The 19323-nt window shown below is 39.0% G+C and overlaps 1 protein-coding gene across 2 annotated transcripts in view; it reads right to left on the bottom strand.

Moving 5' to 3' along the window:
- The window catches only part of ALS2 (alsin Rho guanine nucleotide exchange factor ALS2), a 2167716-nt gene that overhangs the window by 320087 nt on the left and 1828306 nt on the right, over positions 1–19323 (bottom strand). For both annotated transcript variants that reach the window (XM_044075110.1, XM_044075111.1), the window contains one exon: positions 14217–14374. In XM_044075110.1, coding sequence (XP_043931045.1) covers positions 14217–14374 — 158 coding nt within the window. The remainder of the gene's footprint in view (positions 1–14216; positions 14375–19323) is intronic.

The following is a 19323-nucleotide window of genomic DNA, read 5'->3' as shown; positions in this document are numbered from 1 at the left end:
ACGCATTAATAATTTCCATTGCCCATTTCTTAAATTCCCCTCTTTTTAACAGGAAGATGGGGAAGTGCCAGTCTCTCATCTTTACTTCATTACCCTGCATTTTTATCTTAGTAATTATTGGTACATGAATTGAAATAGTTATTGGATATATGTCAAAGATCTCAGTTAAATGCACATGTTCCTGTGAAACAATTTCTATCTAGTAGAATAGTGTATAAATATCATTTCTTTGGTTGTTGCTACTATGGATCTTATCTTTCATACCCAATATTTTTATAAATTTCTTCAGAATTCTACCCTCTTTTGTCATATTTCCCACCTAGGAAACATCCTCATTAAAAATCAAATTCCAGTTGCCACTTGTAAAGCTGATTATTTCTCCAAAATTTTTTAAGTTTCATAAAAGTAGTTTTAGGTGGAAAATACATACTAGTATAATCCTCAGCCCTTGCCAGTAGCCCATTACTACCACAACAACTCTGCCATTATCAGCTTTTTTTCGCCTCCTCAATCACTACTGGAGCTCCACTAGCAATATAAGCACTCTTTTCTTTCGTCCCTGATATTCTGCTGAATTTCCAACCTGAAATATAGTTTATCAAATACACACGCTCAGTTCTTTCCAAATATGTCTCCTGTAGCATTGCTATTTGCACTCTGCATTTATTATTCTTTCTTATACCTGTCAGACCATTCAGATTCCAAGATACCATGGAAAGTGTTGCCATTATGGTAAGAAGTCATTATTCCCACCTATTACATATGGCACCATTTTTAAATATCTATTTTTGGCATTTGTGGTATATGCACCCAGTAATGTTTGGCAGGTAAATCTTTTATACATTTTTTTCTTATCATCAACACTGGAACCCATGTTACATTTTACAAGACTTTTTTAAAATAAAAACACTCAAACACCAGACACCCCCCCCGCCCCCGGACACCTTTATAACCAAACATCCACAGATATGTACATCTTCAAATAATAAAGCTTAACCCTCCTAATAGAAAATGTTGTCCCACACAAGCAACTGCTAACACAGGCATTCATTAACTTGAAACTGAGGTTATCCCTGTTAAGACGCATGTTATTGCGTATGCTTCTGTTTACATTAATTTGTGTATGTTCTTTTATTTTGTCTTTATTCCCCTCCCAGATGTCAGAATAAATTGCATGCTTTCAGAAAACACTAACTTTTAGCCTGGAAGAAACCAGTGTTCTGGCTTTTATTGTCCTATCATCAGTTTGTCTCTATGAAAATATAACAGAAAAAAAATGTAGTTCTCTGCTGCAGCCTGAAAGACTAGCTTAATCATTTACTGCTAAAGAAAAAGTGTTCATTATATTCAGCGTTCTCATATTTACTTGTTTCCACTTAAAACTTATCAGATTAAGCCAAAGGTCTTTATCCATACATTCATCTATGCTAAAGTAAACGGAAACATTTCAGCTCTAGATATATTATGATCTGTGTACTTTAATCCTCCACCTCAACAATCCAAGATTGCAGCCTATTAACTTAAACATGCTTTTGTGTAGCCTTTCTTCTCTTTTTGCACTGCAATGTTTACATCCCATAATACTGCAAAATAAGAAAGAAAAATGCATCTGTTTACTTTAGTAACTATCACATAAAAGAACGAAAATACTTTACATGCAATTTATATTGCGAGAAGCTGTATACAAACACTGTTAAAGAATAGAAATTGCTTTACTTTCAGTTTCCCCTTTCCTTCCACTTCCCCTCCCTTTAGTGTCTTTCCAAACACTGAAGTGAGGCAAATACTTTCCAGTTCCCCACAAGTTAAACAAAGTCAACATAAGTCCACTCTTTCCACTTTTTCTTATACAGGTATATTTTGCAAACACATCTGATGCTTTGCAGTCTCACGTGTATTCAATAATTTCCATGTTGCTGGCTTTCTTCCTGTTTATTTCTCTCCCAGCTTCATATTCCAATTCAGTTCCAAGGTACTCCTGATTCTTCTAATCAGCTCCTGTGCTTTAATGTCTCACAAACATTTTTCATTGAAATAGTGGAAAGGGTTTCACTGGCAAAGTCCCTCAGTGTGCTTTATTATCAGAAGAATGAGAAGCAGTATACTCCTTTGCTTGATGGCTCACTTTTTATTGGACACACTTTTGTATTTCCTCCTCAGCCTGCTCTGCATCTAAAAATGACTGATCCTCTGGGAAAAATATTCTGAAAACAGCTGGATAGCAGCTTGAATCTCACATCTGTCTCTTGACATTCTCTAACTACTGGATTAAATTTGGTTCTTTTCTGCTTGGTGTACAGTGACTAATCATATTTCACAAACACCATGTCTCCTTTTATTTATTTGCTCTTTTGCCACAGATTTGTCAGGATCAACTCTTTCTGCTGGTAGGTTTACATCTTTACTTGTACAGGTCTTAGCTGTTCTCTTATGGCCAGATCAGGAGCATACACAAGACGTGCCCTTTCAATTAACAGTTTTTGCTGTGGAATACCAGTCTGGTTGCTTATTTCTGCCTTCATAAAATTAATACAGTCGGTTCCTTCAAGTGTCTCTAGTACAGCAGATTTTCCCTACATGCTCTATCCTCTAGTTCTTCCATTTTTTGAAACACTTCTTATTGAGCATTCTCATTCTCAACCAGTCTTTTCTTCATTTCAACCTGATATTTGCAGTTTTGCATCAACTCATCTGAATATTTGAAGTGAAGCACCACACTGTAGAACAAACCAAACCTTACACCATAAGTTCCAGGCCAGATGAATTCACTCAGTTTAGTACACATACTGATTTATTAAAATAAAAAAAAATAACTTCTGCAGTAAAAAGTTACAGCAAAACTTCAAACTCTTTTACTATTAAGAGCAAATAACACTTTTCTGGTGCCTCAGCTTTCAGAAAAGCTTTTCCAGAGTACATCTTTCTGCTGGTAAGCATACACTTAAATACATGCATTTAATCAATTTAAGATTTCGCTAAAAAAGCCAACTAAAAAGCCCACAGGGGTTGCAAGCAACTGTTTTGAAATAAGTAGATACTAGGTTTAGTACTGATGAAAAATTTAAGGAACATTTAAGGAAGGAAGGAAAGAAGGCCAGTGGCTTAATGGATAAGGCATTGGCCTCATAAGCCAGGGATTGTGGGCTTGAGTCCCATCTGGGGTGATATAATCTTTTTTTCTATACCTCATTAAAAGAATCACAGGCCTAAAGCAGATGCCCTATGCTGACCATACAAAAAACTCCAGCTATAGTCTGTGATATATCTTCTACTTAGAGACGATCTCTGATTAACATACAAGGCCATGTCAAATCCTGAGCTGTTGGACATGCTCCACAAAGAAATCCCAATCCTTCAAAGCCACAAACTCCAGGGATCTAAACCTTGTCATCACAATAAACAAAACATGCTGGAGTGATATATTCCTGACCCAGAGACTCCCCATACTCTGGAATAGACTGCCCATACATGTCAAGCACAGTGCCTCCTTGGCCCTCTTCAAAAGGAACCTTGACGATTGGATGGGAGCTAGGAAATTCACCCTGGGGATCATGTCAGTTGCGCTGCTAGACAGGGGTCCAGGGAAGAAAATATTGTGGGAAGAAATATCCAGGGAATTGTTATGGCTACGTTTGTATATGCCCTAGGGCCGATAACTTAGTATCAACCTATGAACCTATAAAATATTAAATGTTTCCAAGAGGTTTGAATATAGGGAATTCTCTTAGAAGCATTTAATGTAAGAAGGTTAAAAAGAATATTAAAAGAAACTTTTTAGTTGGGTTTTTAGTGAATTCTTAATTGGATGATTATTTAATTGATTAAATGCATGTATTTGTGTATGCTTACCAGCAGAAAGATGTACTCTGAAAAGGCTTTTCTGAAAGCCGAGGCGCCAGAGAAGTGTTATTTGCTCTTAACACTAAAAGAGTTTGAAGTTTTGCTGTTAAGTTTTACTCAGAAGTTATTTTTTTATTTTAATAAATCAGTCTGTGTATTAAACTGAGTGAATTAATCTGGCCTGGAACTTGTCATCTGAATATCTGTTTAAAGCTTCTTCCATTTTTCTACCCTTTTGTTATCTGGGTTGATATATTCCTTTAGTGTTTCATTTATTTTAATCAGCTCTGAGCACACTTGATTTCTTTTTCCTCTAGATAATTGGAAACAATGTCTTGAACATAAGCTGGAACTTGAACTGCTTTTTGCTGAACAGCTCAGAATTCTTCTCAGTTAGTGTTTTTTCTTCACCTTTTCTAGCCGATTTTCTTTTAGGCTCTTACATTTCTTCTTTGCTGGCACCCAGGCAATGTACTTACTGGCCAGTAACTGTATTTATTAAAAGTGAGTGTGTTCCTGCCCATTATGTTTCAGTTTCCTTTTTCACACTGGAAGAGCTGAAGTCAAGTTGTTGCTCAGTGTGCAGCTATATTAGAAAGCTACAAACTCCTAACCCTACTCTGTAGTTGAGGTTATATTGCTGACACCTTTCACATATTATCATGTCCTAACTCAGGTGGTACTGGGCAGGATCCATTAGCCATCTAGCTATGTCATGGAGGCTGCCATATCTGTAAAGTGGCCTATCTGTGCCAAGGAGATGACAAACTATAGGCTGACCAATTTGTCCCTGGATCTCCTTCCATACAATAGTTCAGCAATGCCTATCAAACAAAGAAATCTAATGAGCTCTTATCTGGTTATCATCACTTAATTACAAACATTGATTCCTCTGTGGGAACTGACTTTTCAGAAGGAAGAAGAACCAATGGACATGGCAACAACAACACTAAAAGGGCTAAGGACACCAAACCCATGATGATGAATCTCTATAAGCACCCAAGTAAGGCTACTAAGAAGGTCAAGCTTGGATATTAGACTGTAATATGATAAACAGTAATACATAAACCACAATTAAGAACAGAAGAACCAAGTTTAAACTGCTGCAAACTACTCAACAAATTCTACAATACTTCAAGTCTCTCATTTCCTTGAGTAAAACTGACTAGGACACAAAATGATGAATACACTACCTTGTAATATGTCCCCAGTGCCTACTGACAAAAATCAACTTCTGTTGTAAATTACTGAACTACGTACGAAAAGTGTACTTGTTTGGTTTGCTTGCTGTACTCTGCCTAAATATTGATGATCTCGGTCTGTACTTCACTTTGAATTGAAGTTTTTCATTTAAGGTTTGGTTACTTCTATTTTGTATTTTATTCTTGCATTACATTTGTTTTGTTCTAAGTTGTCTGTTCAGCTGGAGTTTTAAGAGGTCTTGGTTAGGGTCAGTTAGAAAAGTTAGCTAAGAATTCCTTTGCAAACAGTGAATAACATCGGGTCTATATTATGACGCCAAAACACTGTAACAGCGAATACGAAAAGGCAAGTATTCAGCGAAATACATTTCTGCAATTCGCTGAAAACCTGTCGGGCAAATAAATACTTGCCCTGCAATGCTACAAAACTAACTTTACCTAAACCAAACCCACCCATGAGGGGGGCTTCACCCCCACCCCTAACTAAATATATCAACTCCTAGATCTTACTACAGTGGAGAAAAGGGCAAAATTGTGTAGTTGGCCAACTACATCTTTGCCTGTAAGAATTCAGCGAATCGCGGAAATGGATTTTGCTGAATATGTGTTGGCCTTTTCGTATTTGCTGTTATGGGATTTTGACAACGTAATATAGACCCATAACATCAGCTAATTAGTTTAGCTAGGAATATCTCTATTTAGCTGGAGTGCTTGTTTGGCTTGTTTGCTGTACTCTGCCTGAATATTGGTGATCTCTGTCTGCAGTTGGTGGCTTTTGAGTTTCCCACCCCTACTAAAGACCTTATTTTGGACACTCCTCCCAGTCCCATCTCATCAGCTCATTCTACCAAGTACAGAGAGATCATTTGGGAAGGCAAACCCCCTTAGTTTCTTAACCTTGAATCATCTTCTGTTTCCTCCCTTCCCACTTAACTTTAAAAAATGCACTTTATTCAGCTGCTTTTACTCAGTTTCTTCCTACTTTATTTTTCTTTTGCTGCTTGTTCTTAATCTATTCTGCTGCATTTATTATTGCTTGTTAGTAGCCTGATTAAACTGTAACTATTACTCTAAACCTCTAAGTTTTGGTTTAAGCACTTGGACTTCAGGCCACTTGTTTTATATTAAGAAGGTTTGTAGTCTACACTTCTGTGGCAGGAGAGGTGGGTAACATCCTTCTAAGATGGGAATTGCTAGTTGAAGACTTAGTGTGTTTGTTTTTCTAAAAGTGTCTTAGTTCTGGTTTAAGTGATTGGGCTTTAGGCTAGTTATTTTACATTAAGGTTTGTGGTCTACACTCTTGTGGGAGGACAGGGTAGCCTCTGCCCTTCTGAGCTGGGAGTTGCTGGTTGAAGGCATACTCTGCCTGCTTATTTCAACAGTTTTTTTTTCTTCTGAAACTGTTGCACTTAGTTTGCTGTATCATAGACTATACTCAAACCTGATGAATCTAGTTCTGTTTGCATAACCTGAGCAGTAAACCAGTCCATCTTTTGTTGGAGAGGGTTCCCCTGCACCCTAGTAGCAGGAGTCAGCAGTTAGAACTCATCTGATCGAAGGCTACTAGAACAAGGTCAGTTCTGAGCTTATTGGTTAATTTGTTTAAATCAGTTTGCCCTTGTTTGCTACATAACCTCTGCATTTGCGTGAGTTTGCACACTGCCCACTGCAAAGCAGTGGTGGGCACCATTGGCATTTACAAATGCAAATACTTCTGTCTGCAAATTTTCACTTTATACTCTGCTGGTGCTCCACTGGTGAGTTCTCACTATTGTTCCTCACTGACAGGTGATACATTCAGTGTTGTTCCTGAGGTACCAACATGGATTGTACCCATTAGCCTTTCCTATTTTTTGTCTACTTCTCCCGTCCTTTACTTTACCTGTTTTTTTCCTATCCTCTCCTTGTTTTCTGACCACATCAACTTTCCTAGCATTATGGACAGACAATTTCACAAAGTTTCTCCAGCCAGCCTGGTTGACATGGGCATCCTGAGGCAATGTAGCAATTGCCTCATGTACACTGACAACTCACTTCTTCTGGTCCACACAAATTCATTATGTGATTGATGCATTTATATCAAGAACTTAGAATCAAGGCTTTCTTTCTCACCAGCCAGTTCATCTGATACTAAGCAGGTTGTCAGCATGCACACCTCACCTCTTGCACCTACCAAACCAACAACACATAGACCTACATATGTGGAGGTCCTTACCAGAAGGTTACCTAATCAGAGACCTCCCAAGCACAAAGAGAAGCATGATTCACATACTGCAAATTTCTGCATAACATACTTTGTGTCTTTCGGCTTTTCCCGGTTAGGGGTCGCCACAGCGGAACTCCGGTCCGCTAATGATTGGCAGTTGATTTTTACGTACCAGCTTGCCAGGCCTGACGCACAACCTTCAACAAAGGTACGCCCATTCAAGCATGTCTCCACGCAGAAGATGCTCTAGCTGAGAATCGAACCGGACAGCGTCTTACTGTGAGGCGACAACGCTACTGCAGCACCACCACCGCAGAACATACTACACATAGTATATCATACACCAGCATCTCATCAGTCAAGTCTCTAAGGCATAACACAAAATCAAACATCTTAGTGATAGGTGACTCAGTTGTGAGACATACAGATGTCCCTCTCACCAGGCTGGATAAGGAAAAAGTCACGGTCAGCTGTCTGTCAATTGCCAGGATCTGTCACATCACACACGCACTCAGGTCTCTCAAAAACAGGCACTGTTATGACCCCGTCACGGTCCATGTTGGTGTGAATAACTTGAGACTTACCTCACCGGACTATATGAAGACAGACATGGCTGAGCTCTCTCATTATGTGTCTCAGGCAGGTATGTCCCTAGCCTTAAGCAGCATTTTACCTTCGCCTAGGAGGATACCTCAATACAAAAAAAAAAAATGACTGACTTCAACAACTGGCTTAGTTTCTGGTGTCATCCAAAGGGGTTCCAGTATCTGTCAGGCTGGGATGACATGGTTGAAAGACCTCAATGCTTTGCCAGAGATGTTCTTAGGATCATAGGAAGTTACTGGGCTATTGGCCCTGAGGCCCTTATAAGCCAAGCCAAGAAAAAAAAAAGATGTTGGAGGATGCTGCCAAATTTGAACCATCACACATGCTACTGTCCCTGGCCTACTGAGCCACTGTCATCTGTCACCTCTGGGATTTCAGATACTGGCTAAGGCTATTTCCACCCTCCCCACAGTGCCTTTTTTTAGGCAATGTTACAAGAACAAAATTCCCAATGTCAAAATACCCTCTAAAAACAACCTCATGGTTATGCTGCTAAATGCTAGGAGTCTAAACCAGAAACTGCACTCACTGGAAGGACCCCTCACCTTGGAAAATGCTGACATTTGTGCAGTCACTGAAACATGGTTTAAAGCAGTGGACAGCACCCCAGCTATACCAGGTTACATTTCCTTCCACATGTTCAGACCACAAACTGAAGGCATGAGAACGAAAGGAGGTGGTGTATCAATATTCATTAAAGATAAATACACCTCTAGATTGGTTAAACCCAGCAAGATTAAAGAACAAACAAACAGAAAAACAAACCACTGAAATGTTAAGGCGATGGGAACACAATAAGAGCCGGCAAAACAATAAAAAAACGTTTATTAGTAAGCGCTTTCGGTGTGGACCAATGTCTCACCTTCCTCAGACTAAAACAAAATCAATTAACATTCATTATATACAAACTTCAATAACCAATTATTCAATTCATTTCTTAATTAAAAAATCTTTGTCATTTCTTAAAGTTGAAGAGATTGTTCTTTTCCACATCATGAAAGAACGTTCCCTAAGGCATAAGTGCCTGTTTGTATAAAATAGCCAGCAAGATTCCCTTGAATTACTTCAGGTGCAACTGACTGTAGATAAAACCCCTCTTCAGGTCACTGGCAGCTAAAGGACCCCCTCCATGAATCAGGACATCCACTTAGCCTACTTGGATCTACTTGAGTCCATCAAGATACAACCAAACATCCTGGTTTTGGGTGACTTTAATTACTCATCCATTGACTGAGTAAATTATACGTGTTCTAATTCACTTGCCCAAAGGTTCCTGGACTTCATTAACTCAAACGCCCTGGACCAGCTGGTTAACACACCCACAAGGGGTTCAAACATACTGGATCTGGTGCACACCAATACAGGGGATCGCTGGTGAATTCTGACCATGAATCAATCTTGCTAGAAGGAGCTACAACACAAGACAACCCCCCAACAACTAGACTAAAAAACTTCTCCAAGGCCAATTACAACATTTTACATGACAACATAAATAGCTTCATATCCCCTTCCCCTCACTGATGGAACAGATAATTATGCTGAGTTATATCCCAATGCTTTATACGAGCACCTGTACAATTGTATTGACTCTGCCATACCTGATAGAACAAAAGCAATATCTTCAAGGAAAAACAAACCTGTCTGGTGGACAAATGCCATTAATAGGCTATACAACAGGAGAAAGAAATTGCTAAGAGTAGGGCGGAACAGTCTCAAAATTGGAAACACTCCCTCCTCAACTTAAATAACCAAATAAGACTCCTAGTGAAGTCCTCCAAATCTAACTGTGAATCTAAATTAGCCTCCCTAACTAAGGATAACCAAATGGCTTTCTTTAGTTATATCCGTAACCTCACACGGCCTCGGTTTGTGCTGAACTCATAGTTAATGATACTACATACGGAGAAACTATGGATATAGCAAACCTGCTGGCTGACAGGTTCAATGAAAACTTCAATCTCCTGCCCCAGCCACATATACCCCAAAGGATCCCTTACACCTTGTCCCCCACCTAGTATCTCCGAGAAGCAGGTCTTAAACACCCTCTTCCAAGGCCAAAAACACCCTCTATGGGAGCACACAACATCCCGAACTGTGTTCTACATGGGTTAAAATAGGAATTAGCATCACCACTGGGCACAATTTTCAATCACAGCCTAAGCACTGGCTTTGCCCCAGTGGAATGAAAAATAGCTACCGTCATCCCTTTGCACAAAGGGGCTGCAACCATGAACCCTGGGGAACTACAGACCCATTAGACTGACCAGCCTTATCTGTAAGGCAATGGAATGAATCATCCTGGACCTAATTTACAAAGATATAGAAAATCTCCAAATGCTTGACCCCACAAAGTTTGGCTCTGTCAAGGGGAGATCATGCCTGTTAAACTTGGTGGATTTCTTTGAGACAGTCACCAAAGCTCTAGGCAAGGGCAAATCTGTGCATACGGCCTACCTAGACTTAGCCAAGGCCTTTGACACAATTCTCCCACTCAGCCATCACTGATAAACTCACTCAGCTAGGTATCAAAAACCATATAATGTCAGATATGTTGCAAACTGACTCACTGATAGAACTCAATCCAAATAGGGGATTCCTCCTTCTCCAGTAGACCCGTAACCAGTGGTGTTCCACATGGCTCGGTTCTGGGACTCCTACTGTTCGGAATATATTTCTCCAAAGTACAGACTAAAGGGCTGTGACTGACAAAGTTTGCTGATGATTGCAAACTGGGAGAAATCAGTGAAACCCCTAGCGATGTCAACATCCTGCAAAAAGGTCTTACACCAACTAATGACTGGTGCCAAAGTCATTATCTTAAACTTAATGCAAAAAATGCATCATCATCCCCTTTGGCAAGAGTGATATTCCTGCAACTACTACATCAATAGCAATACCCAAAGCACAGTCAGTGGTGAGAGATCTGGGCACACAGATTGACAGCAACCTTAACTTCAATCACCATGTCTCCACAGTGGTAAGAAGGGCATTTTATATTGCTCATATCATAAGGGCACTGAATCCAGAAAAAAAGAGGTTATAACCCCTCTGTACTCTTCCCTCATCAGGCCAATAATAGAGTACAATGCTCCAGTTGGTATGCCCTTTTCCAAACACCTTCAGCAACTGGAGAGACCACAAAGGTTCCTTACAAAGAAAATTCAGGGTCTTCAAGATCTGTCTTATGCAGACAGACAGAAATCATTGTCATTTTTCTCTTTGTCATACAGACTACTCAGAGCCAACCTGTGCTTTGCATGCAGAGCAATCTCTGACCCTGCTTTAATGGAAATGCTGCACATTCGCAAGTCAAATGGCACACGGTTCACTCTCTGAAAGGATTTTAAGCTGGTATGGGACATCAACAGAACTTGCTGGAGAGACACATTTGTCTCACTGAGGTTGCCCTACATTTGGAACAAGCTTCCTACTCATGTTAAACAAAGCCCCATGTTGGCCCTATTTAAGCGTAATTTGGACAACTGGATGGGTAACTGGAAATTCACCCCGGGGGGTTCTACCTGTGTCCCTCTTGAACAGGGGCAACAAGGTACTGATTTTAGTATCTATTTGAACCACACACCCTTGGGAATACAAGTTGAACTTGGCTAGGCTTGTAAGGGCCCTGGGGCTATTAGCCTAGTAACATCCTATGATCCTATACGGTCACCTAAGCAGTGAAACAGACTGCATTTTTATCGTTACATGCAAATGTCCATGTGTATGTGTTATGTAGACATGCAAACAGAAGAGTCTGCAGTTTTATGGAGGGATCTTTGGGTTCAAGGTTGGATTAATCAGTGAAAACGTGAGTAAACCACTGATAAAGATCAGCTCTGAACTGAAACACTGCTGGTAGCAATGATTTATCAGCCTTACTGAATGAATGAATGTAACCTACCACAACAGTGTATTAACAGTGTAACCTTCAGTATAACAAGAGTAGAGGTGGAGTTATGACTTCATAATTTTTGGATGCTTAAGGAGATAAGAAGTGTCCACAGTCAGCAGAGGTTACTCCAACTGGATGGTGATCAAGAAATATGATCTCACAAGTAACGTAACTCAATCCTTGATGACAAATTAGAAATGTTAGGCACTCTATGAACAGAGCATCATACTCTTCTCTTATTTGCAACTTTAAGCAAAGGAAACAATTTAATGGAATAAAAATGGTGTTAAAAGGCACATGTGTGAAAAGCTTTAATAAACAGGGAAACTAACTGCTCTGTCGAAAATGAAATGCAGAAGATGTGAACTAAACTGTTAAATCTGTACTGAATTAGGGAAAAAAGTAACTAATTTGTTAAAAGATATAAGCAAAATAAATTGCATTGCATTTGTCATTTTAGTAAATACATACTATTTAAAAGAAAATGCGAAACTATATAAAAATATACTGCAGTTTAAAAGTGAATCTACCTTTGCTGTGCACATATCTGCAGTACTTAAAATATACTTCACTTGAAGATGATACTCTACATTCACATATCAGGACTTATTTGGGTCTTCAGCCTGAAAACAAGAAAACATCTTCCAAAACTCAAAGCAGAAGCTAAAAGGAAATCCTGCTCGAGACAAGAATAGAGACACAATTGGCTAAGTGAAGGGCTGCTAGATTTTCCTGGTGATGCATGCACCGAGACATGCAGCTGCCTTTAAGAAATTTGCAGACAATATTCTGATCTTGAAAGCTGTCAACAGACATAGCACAGTATTCTTCTTTTTCTTTTGGCTTTTCCTGGTTAGGGGTCGCCACAGCTGATCACCTGTCCGCTCATGATTGGCAGTGGAATTTTGTCGAGTTGCCAGCCTGGCGCCCAACCTTCCACAGAAGGCGCACACACGCAAGCACTCACTCATAGGGCCAATTTAGAGTGTCCAATCCAGCTATAGCATGTCTTTGGGATGTGGGAGGAAACCGGAGCACCCGGAGGAAACCCACGCAACCACAGGGAAGACATGCAGACTCCACACAGAAGGTACCCCAGCCGAGGATCGAACCAGAGAACCTCTGGCTGTGAGCCGGCAGCATTAACCACAGCACCACCGTGGCCGCCTTGACATGGCACAGTATACCATTAGTTAAAATTAGGATCTAAGCTAGACAGCATTTAGAGTTTATATATGCCATCTGGGCTTTCAGAGCTTTTGTTTTAAATATCTTCTGCAAGAACATTCCTTTTTGCATATTTTACTTTTAATGTGAAATGCTTTATTTCAAGTAGTCTTACTATTCATCTTTAAATCATTGTGGCTGGTGATTTATTTATGAACACATGGGTCTGTGCACTGAACCTGTTTGGCTTCTGCCTATTGAAGACTGACTGCTCCGAGCTAAATGCTACCATTCAAATAACTGAAATCCGACTTATTTTAAGTGGGATAGCAATTTGTCTTCTTTGTTTGACCAATGCAGGTTAGCTGGTGGCACCATACCATGAATTAATATCTGCAAGATAACTCTTGTCAAGACTGCAGTGGGGGATATTTGGCTTAGTTTAAAGTATGTGAAATTCTGATGAGCCTATGGTTATATCTTTGATCTGCAGCTATACAGTGCGACATTTACAGGAGTGTGTCAGGATTTTACTATCACCCAAAGTATCAGTGTACATTTATCATATCTCCTTAATACCAAATCAACACTTGCATATTAACTGGCTTTCAACAGTATGGAACCAGAGACCATACCAGTATACATAATATACTGTGAAGTGGCAGTTCATGGGATTTACAAGCCCATTCGTAAAAAAACTGCCAATTTTCTATATAATGGAGGCACAGAATAAGCATATTCAGAACATGAAACACTTCTGAAATACCTACTCAAGAAAGAAACAACAGCATTTCTGAGGTGGGAAAGAAAAAAGAGAGGACATAAGAAAAATGCTCTGCTCAACAAAGTCATGGAATGGTGTAAACTTCCACAAGTACTGATACAGAACAAGGAGAAATTTTCTTACAAGTCTCACAGCTGATCATCATTAATTGTTTTCTATCTCTCTTTCTCTCTAAAGTAATATCTACTTGTAATACAACACAGATAAAATACAGAAATAATTTCTGGGAATGGCAGGTGATTTCTCATTCTTGCTGGTGCCGCATTATGCAAATGGAGCGACACAAGATCAGTATCGCAAGGCACGGCTGTGGTAAAAGTAATGAACTTAAGAAAAGCTTTATCCTTCACGAGAAGTTTAGATTTCCACAAATTTTAATTCTATACAAATGTGAATAAGCAAACCTGTCAGATAAAATAAAGTTGTCAAAGTCAGCCATAAAACAATAATTGTACTTAGCATGTTTTGTGAAATAAAAAAATAAATAAATAAAAAATACAATATACATCTCAGTCTTACCTCACTATCTGGAAAATATGCTTCAAGTAGGACTTTATTTCCTTCACAGCTTGTGGCAACAGCCTGCGACTTGCACCAACACCAACATATGTCATTCTATAGACTGCTACCAGCGTCTCTACCAGTTTTCCGAGAGGATGAAGAGAGGTATCACATGCCTTACTCCAAGCAAGAGATTCATAAAAGGGGAAAATGTTATGAGACCTGTTGAAAAGTTACTTAATCATCCAAGAATATATACTCAAAAACAAAGCACAGATTATCCACTTAAAGATACATACTCTACTAAAACCTTTAACAAGATATAAAAGATATGTACTCATTGTAGCCTTTGATTTATAAAGGTACCCTTTTCAGTGGATGTATGCCTGGAGCATTCCTTCCTGTTATGTTCAGCTCGGTTATTTTTCTTTAGCACCCACACCTTGGAGGGAAGGGATTTATCGTGTCTGCTAATGTTGAATGCAGTGAGATAACGTACCACACTAGAACAGCATGCCTATCTCCTACACCTGTTAGTTTGCCCCCACTGACTGAGCAAGTACAATCTACAAGACAAAATCATCATACACACATTTGTCTGACTTACAGCTAACTTCCACAGCATTCACTGCATGAAAGGCCATCTAAACAGAGATAGGTATCAGGAAGGTAATAAGTACCCACTGAGGAAGAATCCCTCAAAGACTATGGGATAAAGTGATTAAATACATACTGCAGGGAAAAATCACAAAAGTTAAGCAAACATCCAAGGAGGTTAGAGCTAGTGAAGGACAAAAAGGCAAAAGTTTGCCAAGCCAGATTCTGTAATACTCAAGTACCAAAGTATGCATGAATCCTGGATTTATGGTTGAAGCAATAATGCCTAGTGAAGCTGTAAAATGACGACCAAGAGGCATCAACAACAATGACAAAAAGTACTGGAAGCAGTCACAGTCCTGCTACAGTGGCCAATGTCAGTAAAACTATCAGTACTCCAATAAGAAAGAGTTTGTTTAGCAACTGCCAGTTCATTTTCTCCATGGAGTATGAGATCAACAGCTGTTTGTTTTCCTTCGGGGATTCAAGCAGTTGCTTCAGATAGAAGCAAAGTTAATGATGTATGCCCAGGGTATGATGGGATTTTTATCTTTTTGGTTAATGCCCTCAGAAAAAAAACAAAGAAATGAATCTGCCGATTTACAGTCAATTCTATTAATTTAGAAGAAAATGCAAGTTGGACCTAAGGGACATCTAATGCTTATGAATGATGTTCTAACTTATTTTCAGAAGAGGTATTGGCCACAAAGAAAAGCATCTTGAAAGGGAAACTTCACAGTTACTGAAACAGCAGGCTTAAATTAAGCAAGGCCATTAATCATGAAATTCAAGTTCCAAACAGGAAAATAATTATTCAAAAAGACAAGGATACAAAATATTTTAAAGAATTGCTTCACCAGCCAGTGGTTGACTACAGTACTGCTCTCCACAAGGCCACGACAGGAAGAAATACCACAGATGTAGACCATGACCATGGAATAACTGAGTCCTAAAGGATACAGGTATTGAAAGACAGATTAGAATAATCTACATCTTAACCATCCAACACAGCATAACCTTCACAACCACTCCACCCAAATAGAGAACTTTTACCACTTAGTATAAAATGTCTGCCAATGGGAAAGCTTCCTAATAACTTCAATCACTTCCACAAAGGATCGAAACAATCAGAAAGGATCGTGTCACTACAACAAGAAAAGAGAATCCTTCTTTGGCTTGTACAGGGAAAGGTTCCTGTACTGCAATGGACCCAAGAGCCTGAAATGCATCCTTCAAAGGCACCAAGAACAAGTTAAAATTTGGGCTTTTCTTCTAAAATAATCCACCTGGGTGAAGGTAATACCAAACAGAAAAGGTACTTCAGATGAATCATCATAATCAATAAGAATGCCCATTATATGCACCAAATCCTTTATATTCCCTAAATGCTGACTCAGTTATGTAAACAAGAGCAATTTGATGGATTCTAATGAAAAGATGCACTGGACAAACAACTGATTGTCACAACTGTACACCAATCTTTCAGGAAGTTTTTCATCCTGAACTAGAGTACCTTATCAACCTCTTTCAGGTAGATAATCAAGGAAAGGCTTTCCTGTGTAAGAAAAGTCTCTCCTACAGTTCTTCCACTGTTCTATATCCTGCAGTCTGAAGGCAACAACTGAACCTTGAAGATCAACATTGTACATAAAATACTAAAAATCTCCAGAGTTCTTTCAGTAGGATGTCGGTCCATTAGAATCCAGAGTCCCACAGTAATAAAAAAATCCCTATGACTGATGATAGTAAATTCCAATATAAAATGCTGCACTGAAATACAAAACGCTGACTGCCACACATATCCAGAGAAGAAGCTTCCAAAACAAGACATAACGAACTTTTATTAAAAATACAAAAAAAGGAAACAGTTAAGCGCTTTCACCCAATACATATGGGTGAAAGTGCTTAACTTTTTCCTTTTTTGTACTTTTAATAAAAGTTTGTTATATCTTGTTTTGGAAGCTTCTTCTCCAGATATTTGTGGCAGTCAGCGTTTTGTATTCCAGTGCAGCATTTTATTTTCGTTGACAAACGCTTACTTTAATTCAGCTGAAATTCCAATATAAGAAAACAAACCAAATGCTAAAATCCACAAACTGACATACTGAACTTACACTGTGACTTGAAGGAAAGTACAGTTGTGGAGTTAACTTACCACAGCTGCAGATGCTTAACTGTGGTCACTGCTGCAGTAATAATGTACAGGAATAACTGTTACTAGCTCAGTCTGATATCAAGCCAGACTTTCAGGGCTCAGCATCCTTCTCCCATGCCTGTGCAAACATTGATTAATCTCAGACGTAGTTGCCATTTGTTATGCCTTCTTTTGTTATACAATCTTTTGTTCTTTCTTGCCCTCAACCAAGGCACAGCCATGGCTACACCATGGGCTAGTAGCAAAGGCATTTGGCCAGGGATGCATGCTTTCATACTGGGAACCTCAAGACCTCCTTAAGGAACATGAAAATGGAAAGGAAGGGAGCAAGGTTATAGGTGAGAGGGGGGTATTAAATGTTACCCATCATGGCCCCATTGCAGAAGAGGTGACAGAGGGAGGGGAACTGGGCTGCAACAGTGACTACACCAGAACATCTACAATTATGATACGCTCCCTACATAACTGTACTATTTTCTTTTGAGAGTCAATGCTGCAGTTATAACATACAGGGAAAATTTCCAAAGTCGGCCCTATCCACATAGGGTGGTTTGCTCACTGTGTGGATGAGTACTAGAAGATACCCTTCAGAAGAGTAGGGGATAATCCACCCCTTACACTTGGTAATGCATCCATCCATTTGTATTATGAGAATGTTTGAAATGGGTACAAGGTAGCTAATTCTCAAATGTCCTGGGCACTAACCTCTTCCAGAAAGGCAGAAGTAGCTTCAAGTATCCCTTGTGGAATGGGGTCTGACTTTTTCCTGTAGGGCACCACCAAGGTTGTCCTAGCAATAATTAATGAAGTGCTGATTCCCAGATGGATGCACTCTGAAAACAAGGTTGATTAGAACTCTCTCCCAGTGTAAAAAAAGTGGTGCAAAAAAGCCAGTAAAAGCTAACAATCTGAGTAAAATTCAGTCACTTCTTATTCACTACATTGTTTGGAGTTCAGCAAATATGGAATATGGAAAAGTAACAAAAAAAAAAAACTAGAAACATAGAAAAAACTCTGATGGGGAAGAGCCTTGCAGCTCTTCAGCACAAAAAAAACATGTTTAAGGTTTCAGCTCTGGTACAAGAAATGCCTTACATTAATTTAGAGGAAAAAATTCAAATGTATTCACTGGTGTCAAAAATAAGTCACATTCTGAAGGAATACAAAATCATATGACAAAGGGCTGGAAAGAATAGAAGAAGCTTTAAGAAGCTATTTAGATGAGGTTGAAATAGATGAATAACAAAGCTTCTCAAGAACTGTTTCAAAAAATGCAGTCAGAAGACAGAGAATGCAGAGAAAATGTTTGACTTGCTGCTGTATCACAGAAAATGCAAAGAGCAGATTTCAATCGTTTTGTGAAAGTACACATAAGCAACTAGATTAGTATTACTCAGCAGGAGCTGTATAATTGAAAGGGCAATACCATCTGCATGCTCCAAATATGGCCACAGAAAAAAAGCCAAGACCTGTATTAGTAAAGATGCAATCATAACAGCAGAAAGAATTGTCCCTATCAAAACTGTAACAGAAGAAATATTATTAAAAATTGGGGTCCCCAGACTACTTGTGTAAAATGATTATACAATGTGCAAAAGAGAAGCAAGTTTAAACCTGCAATCAGGGAATATCGGGAGGAAAGTTTGTGATTCAAGGTGCTACAGCCAGCTGTCTTTAGAATATTATTCTTGAAGGATCAAATACATTTTTGTATGCAGAACAGGCTAAGGAAATAAAAACTTAGCCAGCAAAACCCTGCAGACTGAAGGGAACTCTGTTCCTCATTCTTCTGGCAATAACAAGGCCTACTGAGAGATAACTTGCTGGTGAAACATCTTCCATTGTTCCAAAGGAAAATTACTGAGCAACAGAAACAAAGCCCGGAGGCTGACATGAAAAATCAGACAAACCTTGTAGGTGAATCAGAGACCAGTGTTGGATTGTTGAGATGTCGAGGAAGAAGACTAGCAATATTGTGAAAGTGGGAAATAAATGGAATGTTAGCTTCTATAAGATGCAATTTGAGCATGGGAACTGTGCAGCTACATGAAGTGGTTAAAAAGAAGTTTGTTGACTGTTAAATTGGTGAGAGGACTCAGAAGCATAATTCCTACTTTACCATTAATGTTTAGGACAGTGAACGGACTGAATATGTAAATATTATTAGTAATACGTGTATAATAAATTTCTTGAAATAAACTGCATGTTGTATTGTAAAGTAGTTGCAATACAATGATGCGATCTTGGGCTGCCTGGGGGCATGTAACAGTGTACTTACTGATCATATTATACATGTATAAAAATATAACTATTTCCTAGGTTTTTATACAGCTGAAGTATAAACTAATATTCTTAATTTACACTGCAGACAAG

This window comes from Protopterus annectens, chromosome 6.part0, assembly GCF_019279795.1.
Source record: "Protopterus annectens isolate FY-2018-M chromosome 6.part0, PAN1.0, whole genome shotgun sequence".
Taxonomy (NCBI): Eukaryota; Metazoa; Chordata; order Ceratodontiformes; family Protopteridae; genus Protopterus; species Protopterus annectens.
This window is presented reverse-complemented; position numbering and strand designations above follow the sequence as displayed.